Below are 13,733 nucleotides of genomic sequence, written 5' to 3' on the forward strand. Positions count from 1 at the left end.
TAATTATTTGATGATACAGTATTTTTGTTAAAAGTTAAGTTTATGTATTTGTTGCTATAACTAATGATGCGATTTAGAAATGATCAGGATAGTCCTCCTCCCTCTCAAAGTACCTATTACTTCTAATGGGCCATTTTTTCCTAAAGGGTCAAAATGTAAAAATGCCACGTGGAAAGTTATTACTCTATAAAAAGTATTTTAGTTTCTTATTTACGAAAAGTCCTTCCTCCTATGGGAATTCTCATTTTGTTCAGGATGCCAAAATACCACGGTTACCAGATAACCAGGATGGTAACAGCATGGTTACCAGAGGGGAAGCGGGTGAAATGGGTGATGCGGATTAAAGAATTCACTTGTTGTGATGAGCACCAGGTGTTGTATGGAATTGCGAATCACTATACTGCACACTGGAAACTAACAGAACACTGTATGTTAAGTACACTGGAATTAAAACAAAGTAAAATAAAAACAAAAATACTAAAACAATGAAATTGTTTAAATGCTAGTCTTCTAGGTGTTTTCTCTGAGGATTTCTGAATGTGAATCGACACTGCAGTAGGACCAATTTTGTTCTCACCATAACGCAAATAATCCTTTTTATTCATCTTTCTTCTGGTATCCAGTGCACTCTCTTTCTTTTCTTCCAACCTTTGTGTTTCCTGTTGATGACTTTCAGCCTCTGCTGGGGAAAAGGAACGTTCTCTTTAGACAATATGCTAACGGGGTATCATACACTCTAGGCCTCTTACCAAATCAAAGAATTATTAGGCTGAGAGGATTTCTATACTTTCTTATACAAAGCTAACTTCTTTCCTGTCTTTTCCTTAAGGCTATTACTTTTATTCTACGTAGAACAATAAAATGAAGTCCTCACTGGCCCTTACATCAAGGACAAGAAACAAGCGCCCTAATATTGCGGCCAAACCTATCTACAATGTATTTCGACAAAATGTTTAAAATTAAAAAGGGATTTTATGGGGCGCCTGGGTGGCTCAGTCAGTTGGGCGTCTGACTTCGGCTCAGGTCATGATCTCATGGTCCGTGGGTTTGAGCCCCGCATCGGGCTCTGTGCTGACAGCTCAGAGCCTGGAGACTGTTTCGGATTCTGTGTCTCCCTTTCTCTCTGACCCTCCCCTGTTCATGCTCTGTCTCTGTCTCAAAAATACATAAACGTTAAAAAAAGAAAAATTAATAATAAAATAAATAAGTAAAAAGGGATTTTAGAAGTGTTAGCTGGGGGCACCTGGCTGGCTCAGTCAGTAGAGCATGAGACTCTTGATCTCAGGGTTGTGTGTTCAAACCCTACACTGGGAGCAGAGTTTACTTTAAATAAATAAATATGTGGCAGCTATTAAAAGATAAAGCATACATAATAAAACATTTTTTTAAGAAAGAAGCATTAGCTGTACGCAAGACTCAACATCACAGGGCAAGGACACTCTAATTCCAGGGTTCAAGTCACATGGCTCAAGACCCCAAGCATACACATAACGAAGGCCCTAAGTTTTGAGACAGGAGAGATTACTGTACAGGTACAAAATAGTTCACAAAAGTAGGTTTGGAACTCTTGATGGAATCATGAAAAGTAAGGAATACAAGATTAAGAAAATTTATGAACTACGTAAAAATGTAGGTGTGGGGTGAGACACCAATCTTAAAATGTGTGGCTGAAAAAAAAGGAGGGCACTATTGTGTAGCACTCGAAGGCACTCTACGGTATAGGTGTGTGCTTACGGGAAAAAGAACTCAAACGGTACACTCTATTAACATAAAGAAACAGGTGGCTAGGTGGGTCAGTTGGTTGAGCATCTATGGCTCAAGTCACGGTCTCATGGTTTGTGAGACTGTGGGATCGGGCTTGCTGCTGTCAGCCCAGAGCCTGTTTCAGATCCTATCTCCCTCTCTCTGTCCCTCCCCTGCTCATGGCTCTCTCTCTCAAAAATAAATTAACATTAAAAAAAAATAAATGAAACAGTTTAAAAAAAGAAAAGAATCATCTTCACCTATGAAGGATAGTGTATTTATTCACATAATACTAAAATATAGGAACTTAAGGTATCATAGCATAGAATATGAAAGGATCTTTAATGATCACCTACTGTAACCCCACCTTACTTATCCTGACAAAAGGCCCAGGGATGGGAAGGGCTTTGCCCAAGGTCACATAAAGAGATGTGGCTAAGTGGGGCACCTGGGTGGCTCAGCCGGTTAAGTGTCTGACTCTTGGTTTCAGCTCAGGTCATGAACTTGGGTTTGTGAGTTCAAGCCCCGCATCGGGCTCTGTGCTGACAGTGTGGAGCCTGTTTGGAATTCTTTCTCCCCCACCCCCACCCCAGCCCTTCCTCCCTCCCTCCCTCTCTCTCTCTCTCTCTCTCAAATAAACCTTAAGAAAAAAAAAAAAAAAGAGATGTGGCTGAGTTTAGAACAAGATTTCTCATCTGCTAGATTAGTTCATTCCATTGTATTAAGCTGCTCTGCATACACAGACTGCATTTTTAAAACAATATTTTCTTCCTCCACTCAGTGAACCTGCATATGATGAAATCTGTTGGGACATAATAGTTCATACAAGTCACATTCATTCATTCATGTAACAGCTATTCATAAAGTTGCTTCTCTGTGCCAGGTGCCACAGAGACATAGTGGATGAGAGAGAGAGAGTTCTTGACTTCCCTGAAGTTACAGACTATACTAATGACTAATGAACAAAACATGTATTTGAGGTAGGTCACTGATTTATAGTGAAACATGAATTTCCAGCCCTTAGTCAAGCCCCTGATGAACAGAATGTGTAATATTTTATGTTCGTTTGCATTGGCCAATAGGCATTTTAGACTGAGCTCTTCTAAGTACTTATAAAATACATATCCACACATTGAATTATAGACAGTGAGAGCTGGATATCTCTTGTCCAAATTCTTCATTCTACAAATAGGAAACTGAAGTACCAGGAAGTTAAGAGACTTGCTCAAGGTCACCCAAGCTAGCAAGTGGCAGGGCCACAACTAGAATCTGTGTCTCTTTTGAGTTCCAGCTAAGGACTTAGCCACTAGGAAGACAATATCTTCGTAAGAAAAGATATGATGGTTATTCTCCTTAATATACAAGAGGAGAAAATCATATAGAGAGAAATTAACAGATTTGCTCAAAGTCTTATAAAACTAAAATATGACTGAGTTAAGGGCACTGTACCACTGATGCTGGTTTTTAAATATATCCATCTCTTGATTTACGTAGTGTTTAGTTCCCCAAAAATTAAAAGCTTTAAAAAAATTGTAAATAAAAAATACGCTCCTAAGAATTAAAGAAAAAGCTAGTAAAGTTTTAAAAAGTCAGGCCTTCCCCCACCACCCCCCCCTTTTTAAATCTTACTACATTACTACAAACAGTAAGTAAATAAAAATACTGTTTAAAAATGCAGTTTATGTATTGGAAGCTACGTAAGTAGTGTAGTGAGCTGGTCTAGGAGATGAGAAACCTCATTCTAAGTTCAGTCATATGTCTTTAAGTGACCTTGGGCAAGGCCCAAAGGCCTTGGTCCTATGAAGGAAAGAGAAGCTGACAAAAAGGCCCCTGACCTATGCGGTGTCCTCAGTGACAGAGCAATACGAAACAGAAGTCCAGTGGGCTCCCTTACCTGGCGCCAGCAGTCGCCTCCGCACTGTGCCCTGGTTCTCTGGCCCTGCATGGGAATGATCAGGGCTTGGGGCATCCTGAGGGTCCATGGCAGGTGGCTCCTGTGCAACTCCAGGTCCGCTGCTCACTTCCTCAGGGAGGGCTGCAGAGTCGCTTCGTAAGAGCACATCATCTCTTCCCACCTTGTCACTTGGAGAACAGCTGGGTTCTGGATCCAAGGGTTTTTCACCTGGACTTTCTGAATCAGGGAGTTGATGGCCTTGCTCTTCATCCTGAAAGCTCTGGTTGTTCTCATGTTCTGTTTTATCCTTTGGATAGTTCCCATTATTTGTTTCATCTGAATCTTCTGATTGATCACCTGCGTCTGCACTTCCTGGACCTATATTTTCTACCTCTTGGTGGACTTTGTTAAGACCACAGACAGGGTCTGGGGTCTGAGCTTCTTCAGTGGTACTTGCTGTGACTATGGTCTCCTGTGCCTGAGAACTTACTGATGGGTCATTTTTCAAATCCTCTTGAGAGGCTATTGAGATAAAAATTTATAATTTTAATTGAAAACAACATCCCTATTTTTTTGTATTTTAACAAGGTCCCTAACTGAATAATAAGTAAAATGTATATAGATTTTTATGGTTAGCAAGGCACTCTTCCTAAACATTATTTCTCTTGATTTCCACTAAAGACAAATTTATTATGTGTTAACAAATCTAACAAATAATACTAATGTAAAACTATTTTGAATAACAGAACCAATTTTTGTGTATTAAACACATCCTCTTCCCTGATGAAATAATGTATCTAGGCAATAATCATCAGTAGCAACTAAAACCATTATGCAAAAGGCTTATGAGAAGTTTTATAATGGATGAACCAGACTCACAACTGCTAAACCAGCTGATCAATCTTTAACATCACAAAACCAGGGAAAACCAGACATCATTAACCTCCTAATTCAATGCAGTAGGAAGTACACTATACCACGTATAGTATTCTTTTTAAAAAAAAATTTTTTTTTAATGTTTATTTTTGAGAGAGAGAGACAAGCAGACTGTGAGTGGGGGAGGGGCAGGGAGAGAGGGAGACAGAATCAGAAGCAGGCTCCGGGCTCTGAGCCATCAGCACAGAGCCCTACGCGGGGCTCGAACTCACAGACCGCGAGATCATGACCTGAGCCGAAGTCAGACGCTCCACCGACTGAGCCACCCGGGCGCCCCTCACGTATAGTATTCTTGCCAAACAAACGAACTGATATATGATCAAGATTCTAGAGCTACCTACCAGTTTCCATGAAATACAGGGATAGAGGAATATATTAAATCATGCCTCAGAACGTAATTGGTAAAACCCAGGATGGGAAAATTCAAAGGGACAAAAGACTTCTGTTACTTTAATAACAGCAAGAGACAAAAATAAATGGCAAGGAAAGAAAAAAAGGAGGGATGCCCTACTGATTTAGAGAAATGAAAGAGACCAAATGCACCAATCAAAGGCAATGTGTGACCTGTTTGCATCTAGTGGCAAACAATTATTGAAAAGTATTTATGAGATAATCAGGAAAATTTGAATGCCAGATATTCCTTCTTACTAAGGAATTACTGGTCATCCTTTAAGTACAATATATTGTGATAATTTTTTAAAGCATCCTTTTAGAGGTAAGTATTCACATATTCATGGCTAAAATTACACGATGTCAACAACTTGCCTCAAGAATATGGGTGATAAAGGAGAGTGAGAAACTACAGATGAAACAATATGTTGGCAGCAGATGGAGCCATTTGATGGGAACATGGGATTCATTTCATCTCTCTCTCTCTCCTCTTATGTATGTGTGGTATTTTTTATAGTAAAGCCTAAAAAAAAAAAAAAAAAAAAAAAAGCAACCTAAAAGATAAATCAATCAAATACAGAGAGTGGCCCATTATAAAGAAAAAAAAAAACAAAAAAAACACCAGCTGTGGAGAAAAAAGATTAAGGAGGCAAAAAAAAAAAAAAAAAAAAAAGATGTTGAGACAACTGGAGAAGTGTACATACTGATTAAATTTGTGATAATATTAAGGAACAATTATTAATGTATTTTCCATGTATGATGCTATTTTAGTTACTTTAAAAAATCTATCTTTAAGAGATATAAACTAAATGATATAATGCCTTGGATTCGTATTTAAATATTCCATGGCAGGCAACAAGATCAACATTATACAGGTTATAACTGAAATTTAGATGATGAGGGGGCCCTGGGTGGCTCAGTCGGTTGAGTGTCCGACTTCGGCTCAGGTCACGATCTCGAGGTTGATGGGTTCAAGCCCCATCTTGGGCTCTGTGCAGACAGCTCAGAACCTGGAGCCTGCTTGGGATTCTGTGTCTCTCTCTCTCTCTCTGTCCCTCTCTGGCTTGCACTCTGTCTCTATCTCTCTCACAAAAAATTGAATTAATATAAATGTAAAAAAATATTAAAAAAAATTTAGGTGTTGAAATAACTATATTATACACCTGAAACTAATTATTACACTGTAAATTATTAACTGGTATAAATGAACTGGAATTTAAATAGACTTAAAAAAAAAGGAACTAAATGTTGAATTCATGGGAATTCATTATAGTATTCTACTTTTATATATTTTAAAATATCCTCAATAAAAGGCCTAAGTAAATATGCCCTTCTCTTCTGAAATATCTACTTCATAATTTGCCTGTTTGATAGCTCTTACATATATATACACAAGCAGGATGAAGACTTTAAATTTCATCTTTCCCTAGAATTGAAAGATCTCTAAACAGATGGCACATCTGTTTTCTTGATATAAAAAAAAAATACAGCTCTAAAAACTGGTCTGCCATCCCCTTCTAAGATGCATGCATTTTTCTAACACTATGGGTTCCTACTACTGGAGTCTCTAAAACATTAACCTTCCTTATAATTCAGGTCTGATGTTATGGTGGACTTCAGCAAATAAAAAAGAATCATCATCATAACAAATTAATCCACTAAGCTAACTTCTTTACTTCCAAACTTCAGGTTTCAGTCACCTGAGATCTTAGTACAGGTCTAGATTCCTACAGCATGAACCTGCTGTACAGACTAGTCTTACCCTCTGCAGGATCCCTAAGTCCTCTGTCGGCCATGTTTGTGTTCTAGCTCTTCAGACTTTGGGATACTTTTTGTTAATGTCTGTTTTTTCTTGTGAAGATGTCTTGTTTTCTTCTTGTCCCAAGTCCCAACAGACTCATGCTTCCCGTGGACCCAGGAAACAAGGCATATATAGTGACTAAAATAAAATGAAAAGAATTAAATGACTTTTTATTCATACATGGGAGAAATGCCGATTTCAGCTTCATTTATTCAATCTGTTTACTCTGAGTAGTAGCTCCTCTTCGAAACTTTTCTGGTGAAGAAGAAATGTTTTCTGGTTTTAGTGAGGATCACCAAATCCTTAACTACAAGTAGAAAAAAAAGTTTCAGATTATTAACCTTGCATGGATGCCATAATCTCCTAATATGTTCCATTGTGTTGAAAGGATCAGAAAGGCCAAGTGGCCAGAATCTTAAAGAGAAGTTCTTTGAAAATGGAATGAAGAGTAATTCTAAGAGTAGAAATTTAAGTCACTGCTCAGTTAATCATTGCAGGTTTCCTTTACGTCTTCAGTTTCTGCCCCATATCAATCTCTCAGCCTATTAGAAGCTTTCACTTATCATTATTAAGTAACAATGCACAGGGAGTACCTACAAACTAAGGTGGCTGACTTGGTGTCAGGTGTAGGAAATAAACACGGGAGTTATGTCACTGCCTTTTTAGTGGTTTTCTCGCAGTATTCTTTTTAGATCGCTTTATACAATGCCTTTCCATGCAGTGCTCAAAGACGACTCATGTAGAAGTTACTATGAACTATATACAAAAGGAATCAAAATCAGAGGCAACTCATAATAAAATGTTCTATCATTTTATAGTTAAATCATTTTTTGTCAGGAACAATACTTTCCTTATCTGTAAAAGTGACTAAGGACTGCTATGAGGACTAAATATAAAAATATATGTGAAAAAGAGGTTTAGAAAGTGTTACATTGATAGCCTAGTTGCAAGGCTACCCAACTAACTTTATGTCTTTTTCACAGCACTCTTTTGTAAAATTTAATTTTACAAAATAACATTTTAATTCCACATGTATGGTATTAGCCTAGTGTAGAGTAAGAACTCCGTATTTTAATTAAAAATAATACGAATAAATAAATGGATACATGAATGTATACAGTGGTACCAATTATAAACTTGAAGGGAAGGGAGGAGTTAGAGGCAGGCTTCCTTTCTGCTGGTGTGAACATTTAGGAACACGTCTAAGATTTGGAGAGTTCCTTGTCACCCTTTTATCTTCTTCAATCGCCTGAGGCTGGGCTTCCAGCTCTCCTTTTCACATTACCATCATATGCTGCAAGGAGGGTTTCTCTCCTATCCTAGTTCATGAAAGAAAATAAAAGGTCCTCAGTCTTTTTCAGATTTCTTAAGACAATTTTTTCCTGCCAGCCCAAACCGAGAAAACAACGGGTAAAACTTTCCTATGCACCAGGACAAAAATTTTAGAAAGCAAACAGGCTATCACACAATAACCATAAGGTATCTCAAAATAAAAATTAAAAGGTACCTGGTAAAAAAACCTAACAACATATATGCAAGAACTTTATAGAGTGGGGTGAGTTTTATGCTATGTAAATTATACCTCAATAAAAATGTACTAAAAAAAAAACTTTAGAAAGAAAAGCATAAAACTTTATTAAAGGACATAAAAAAGACCTAAGTAGAGAAATATATTACATGCATAGACAGTAACACTCTAAACCAATAATGTCAATTCTCTCCAAACTAATCTACGGATTCATTGTAAATTAAAACAAAATCTTAAGACAAGTTTTTGATTGTTGTTTTGTTTCTTACAGAATGGACAAGCTGACCCTAAAATTCACAAAGAGCAGTAAAGGATTAGGAAGAGTTAAGGTAATTCCGAAGGAGGGGGGCTGGCTATCTTTATCAGATATATCAAGACTTATTATAAACCTATAGGAAATAAGAACATTAAGGGCATTGGTGCAAGAACAGACAAAGAGAATATACAGAATATAGAGCCAGGAAATACATGCATACATACATAAAGGAAATTGGCTAAGTGACAAAAGAGAAAGAACGCATTAATGAGTAGTTTGAGGACAAGTGACAACTCAAATGGGAAAAAAAGTTAAGATTTCTACATACCACCTGACACAAAAGTCAATTTCAGATTAAAGACCTAAGTATAAAGAGCAAAACTTTGAATTTTCAGAAGAAAATACCAAATATCTTTATAACCTCAAGGTTTTCTTAAACAAGATATAAAATACACAAGCCATAAAGGGAAAATCTGACAAATGTGATCACATTTTTAAAATGTTAATTTCTATACAAATCATCAAAATCAAAGTTAAAACATAAATTCACTGACCAGAAAAATATCAGCCAACACATAAAATCAGCAAGGGATTAATATCCAGAATACATAGACTCCCCCAAATCAGTAAGAGACAGATAATGCTATGAAAAAATAAATGGGGAAAAGAGGTGAACAAACTGTTAAATGAAGAGGAAACCTAGCAGTCTAATGAATCAATAAGAGTGGTTAAGGAAATGCAAAATAAATAAACAATGACATACAATACCGTTTTACAAGCACCGACTGGCAAACAAGTCGGGCAACACCAGGTGTTGGTGAGGATATGGATACACTGAGAGTTTTAAACCCTATTGGCAATGAGGTAAACTGCTATTCAATTCTGGAGAGCAATATGGCAATTATCTGGTAAAGACAAGACACACAGATTCTACAAACTGGCAATTGCACTTTTAGACACATGCCGTAGACAAACTCTCCCTCAAGTGCCCACTGATATTTGTGGCAGCATTGTTTAAAATGAGGGAAAAAATGAGACCACCTAAATGTCCATGAATAAGGAAGAGGATTAAAAAAAAAAAACTGTGGCATATTCTTACAATGTAACATTATATATGGCAATTAAACCAATGAATTACCTATCTCAAAAATTTGTAAAAGTGCAGTATTATAACTTTTACATACAAGTTAAGAAACAAACTTATACTATACAGAGTGATTCAAAAGAAGAACAAATGGCATAAATATGAACTGATACAAGCCACGACATGGATATATCTTAAGAAATGTGAATGAAAAAAGACCCACACATAGGAGTATCTGCCAAATGATTCCATTTATATGAAGTCCTAAAATAGGCAAATGGTTATTTACCGTAGTCTATAGTGACAGAAAACATAGAAGTGGTTACTGGGGGAAGGAGTACTCACTGGAAAAGGGCATGAGGAAAGCTTCTGGGTTTAGTAAAGTGTTTCGTATCTTTATTAAGGTAGTTAACGTTTGTCATCAAAATTAAAATTTGTACATTTTATTGCATGTAGGATACCCTCAATTAATTTGGTTTCCAACAGACAGAACTGAACGCTTTCAAAAATGTATTACTTGCTAACTAGGATGCAGCCAATAAACACTCTGCAAAAGGAACCATTACAGGGATTTCTCTAATCTTAAAACTGCTCAGTAAATACCTTTCTTGTCACAAGGCACACATTCCTGTAGCCCATTTCATTTAGGCCCTTTGTAACAAACATATCACACTGTTCATAGCTGAAATGGTATTCCCTCAATGCTACAAGAAGTGGTACAAACACAGGGGTTCTTGACACATCCTCACAAGAAGTCACATGGTGGGAGATCTGGAGACCAATATTCCAGAGGCAGGTCAACTTTTTGAGCATTATCCAATCCATGCCATGAAATGTGTACATTAAGAAACTCTGGACTGCATAATGGAAGTGAGGCAGGGCCTCATCCTGATGGAAAATGGGGATGTTGGAGATTTTGCAGCTGTGGGAAAAACCATTCCATCATTGTGTCCATGATTATACCATCATTTCCATTTGATGGATCTCTGGCAAAAAGGAACTGATGAAGACCTGTGTGCTTCACGTGGCACAAAAGATTTACTTTCAGTGAATCCCTGAAAAGTTCCATTGTAAAATGTTGTTTTTCAATGTCCCACATATGTGGAGGTTATGATCCATTTTTCCACTTTTTGCACTTCCCTGTGACCCTGAAACCTGCAGCAAGACTTGTATCAATTTGCGTTAACAGTCTCAATGCGGGCTTGCAACAGGTTAAACAGATTAGTCTCCATTTATGGAAAATGCTCCAGATGGTAGGCTGAGGGATGCCTTCCTTAATTTCCACATCCTGGGACTTTTGTAAACAAGGACACGAATTTGCCTCACTGCTTCCTCTGCAGATGTGGCCGCCTTGTGTTCTTTTAAGATGTATCCTTTCTGTTCCATCTCATTGCACCAATGGTAATGGTGACTGATGGGTATGTATTCATTGTCTGGTAACGCATGACCTTTGCACTGCAGCAATACAACCAACTTCAGCAGACTCCAACATACAAAATTAAGTGTCGAAGAGAAACTCTACAAATTGGTGCACATCACATTTATGTATAAATGTTACTGTTACTGAATAATAAAATTTTGAAAGCAGTCAATTCTTTTATTGTTCTGTACACTGCTTAAACAGATATAAAATAATTAAACACATGAACAGAAAGGATACACATAAGCTTCCATTTGGTGCTTGCTTCTGCTGAGGGAAGGGCAGGAATAGGAGGAGGACAAGAATGGGTCTCAACTGTGTCAACTGTATCTTGAAAAAAAAAACAAAACAATGGACGCAAATGTGGCAAAATGTTAACGTATTTTAGATCTGAGTACCTAGTGAGTGTTATTTTCTGGATTTTTCTATATGTTCGATGTAGTTAATACTTTTGTTAAATGAGTAATAAAATGGATCAGCTCTGTGAGGAAAAAAATCAAAAGGCAAAGCCTGTAATGGTAACTCTTTGAGCTCACAAGCAATGAATTTGTGTTACAGAGGTATACTTCAACGACAGCCTCCCATGCACTTTGTCATAACCAGTTGAAAGGAGACAGGACAAGAAAAAGCTGCCGTTGAGAAGAAAATCAGGGCTGGGAGAGCAGCAAGACCTCACCCAACCTCTATTCATCCTGTAACCTCTATGGGAACCAGTGAGGGGAGGGGACGGAGACCTAGAGACCTGGGGAAGAAGGAAGAGGCAAGTACCAGGAAGCACTGGCATCTGCAACACTAAGTGGTAAATAAGGGGGGGGGGGAGGAGGAGGGAGAGAGAATATGAATTAGAAGCCTAGCAGCCAAGATACAAGAGTTATCAGTCAGTCAATCTAGGATGGTAATTTAGACATAAATGCCATCATGACAAATGTATGGTAGTCCGGGCCCAATTAAGTATATGTACCTTTTTCTGCCTTTAAACACTTTTATTTTAATGAATCCTGTCATTTTAGGCTCTAGGGATAAAAATCAGGTTCTCTTGGCCCTCAAGTAATATATACTTCTGCCATGGCTACAACATATGAAACATCTACAACAGAAATATATAGCTAACATTTATTGAGTGTCTTCTTTATGCCGAGCAGCATCCAAAGCATTTCATGTATTAATTCATTTAATCTTCACAACAGTCTTATGATGTATGGATTAATAGTCTTATTACCATTTTACAGACAAGGAAATGGACATACAGAGAGGTTAAGAACCTTACCCAAGAACACACAACTAGTAAAGGCAGAGTCAGGATTTGAACTCAATCTGACGGTGGGACCCAAGCTTTTAACCGTGACACTAAAAAAAAAAACTTGTAGTGAACATACTGCAAAGTACCCTGAATCTAGGTCTGAATTGTGACTCTAGCACATATGACCTGGGTGATTCTGCACATACCCTTCAAATTTTCTCAAACTGCTTATTTTAGTGTTGTGGAAAGTCTCAGGTGATAGAACAAATCACACAGCAATTACATCTACCACAATTATGACTGTAAACGGGCCTAAAAAATGTGACAAGGATTTCCTTGAGAGCATCCATCCCCGTAGGCTTCTTAATCTTTATACCTAACACCACTGGACTCAACTACAACATCAACCTCAGTACCAAGATCAAGGGAGTCCTTCATTGGAAGGGACTTAAGAAGTTTTTGGTAATTCAGGATTGAGCTCTAACAATTGGATTTAATCCCAGTTCTAAAATTAAGACTCTATCCTTATCCCTACACTTTTGAGTTCTACCTGTTCTCCTATACTTTTTCTAGTCCTAAAGACTTACTATGTGCCGTATGATTGGCATATATTATCACATTCAACCCCAGAACACTATGAGGTAGGTTATTACTGCACTATTTGACAGATGAAGAAACTGAAGAGAGAGGTTAAAATGCCCAAAGTCATTTAACAGTGCCAGAATTCGAAGATGAACACAGGTCAACTGGCTGAAAAGGCCATTGTTTTTCCTCCGTAATAAGCAATTTTCAAGTTGTGTTAAGATTCCATGGAGAATCAAGGGCTGTCAAAGACCGAAGAGACGGAAGGGCATATGGCTCATCTCACTCTTACAGATATATGTAGCATGCTGATTGCCACATACTCTGGATTCCACGCAATTCTTTTATGCCTTCCTGCCTGCCTGGGCTTCCTTCTCCTATCACTTAGAGATCTTAACTCAGTCACCCACAACCCAAGATACCCCCCTCTTCAGTAGATATTTCTTTCCCAGGCTACCCCAGCATGTTTCTTTTAACTTTCCACTCCTAAGTCTGCCATCAAATAACAGGAAGTACTCATAAAAGTCATTTTTAAAATGGCCACCATTATATAGAAGTAGCAGTATCAACTCTGCCACAGTATGGAAGTAGATTAATTCGGCTCACATAATCTAAAATGTTGGATAACCCTCTAGATCATTTGTCTTGAGAATTAATTTTAGAACATATTTGTACTTCGAGAAAAATGTGACTGACTTATAACCAGAAATATCAACAGCAACCTTCAGTCTGACACGAAACCTCTTTAAATGTCACTAGCAAAATACAATAATTATCACTACCATGCAGTATTGTGAGTACTCAGTTTCCTTCCTTTTAAAGCCAGATAACTAAACACCACAGAGGTGCTGCCACTGTA

At 37.7% G+C, this 13,733-nt stretch overlaps 1 protein-coding gene across 2 annotated transcripts in view; it reads right to left on the reverse strand.

The window, feature by feature from the left end:
• LOC124510127 (torsin-1A-interacting protein 2-like) overlaps positions 1–13,733 on the reverse strand; it is a 37,098-nt gene that overhangs the window by 2,180 nt on the left and 21,185 nt on the right. The window contains exons 2-4 of one of the 2 annotated variants that reach the window (XM_047076850.1): positions 6,726–6,902; positions 3,638–4,159; positions 578–682 (exon numbers count right to left, since the gene is read on the reverse strand). In XM_047076850.1, the coding sequence (XP_046932806.1) occupies positions 578–682; positions 3,638–4,159; positions 6,726–6,759 (661 nt within the window). In that variant the 5' untranslated portion in view covers positions 6,760–6,902. The remainder of the gene's footprint in view (positions 1–577; positions 683–3,637; positions 4,160–6,725; positions 6,903–13,733) is intronic. The other variant, XM_047076851.1, reaches the window with a different exon arrangement.

The sequence above is a fragment of the Lynx rufus genome, unplaced genomic scaffold (genome assembly GCF_022079265.1).
Source record: "Lynx rufus isolate CCGP_SWC_20201006 ecotype Redwood Valley unplaced genomic scaffold, mLynRuf1.p SCAF_15, whole genome shotgun sequence".
Taxonomy (NCBI): domain Eukaryota; kingdom Metazoa; phylum Chordata; class Mammalia; order Carnivora; family Felidae; genus Lynx; species Lynx rufus.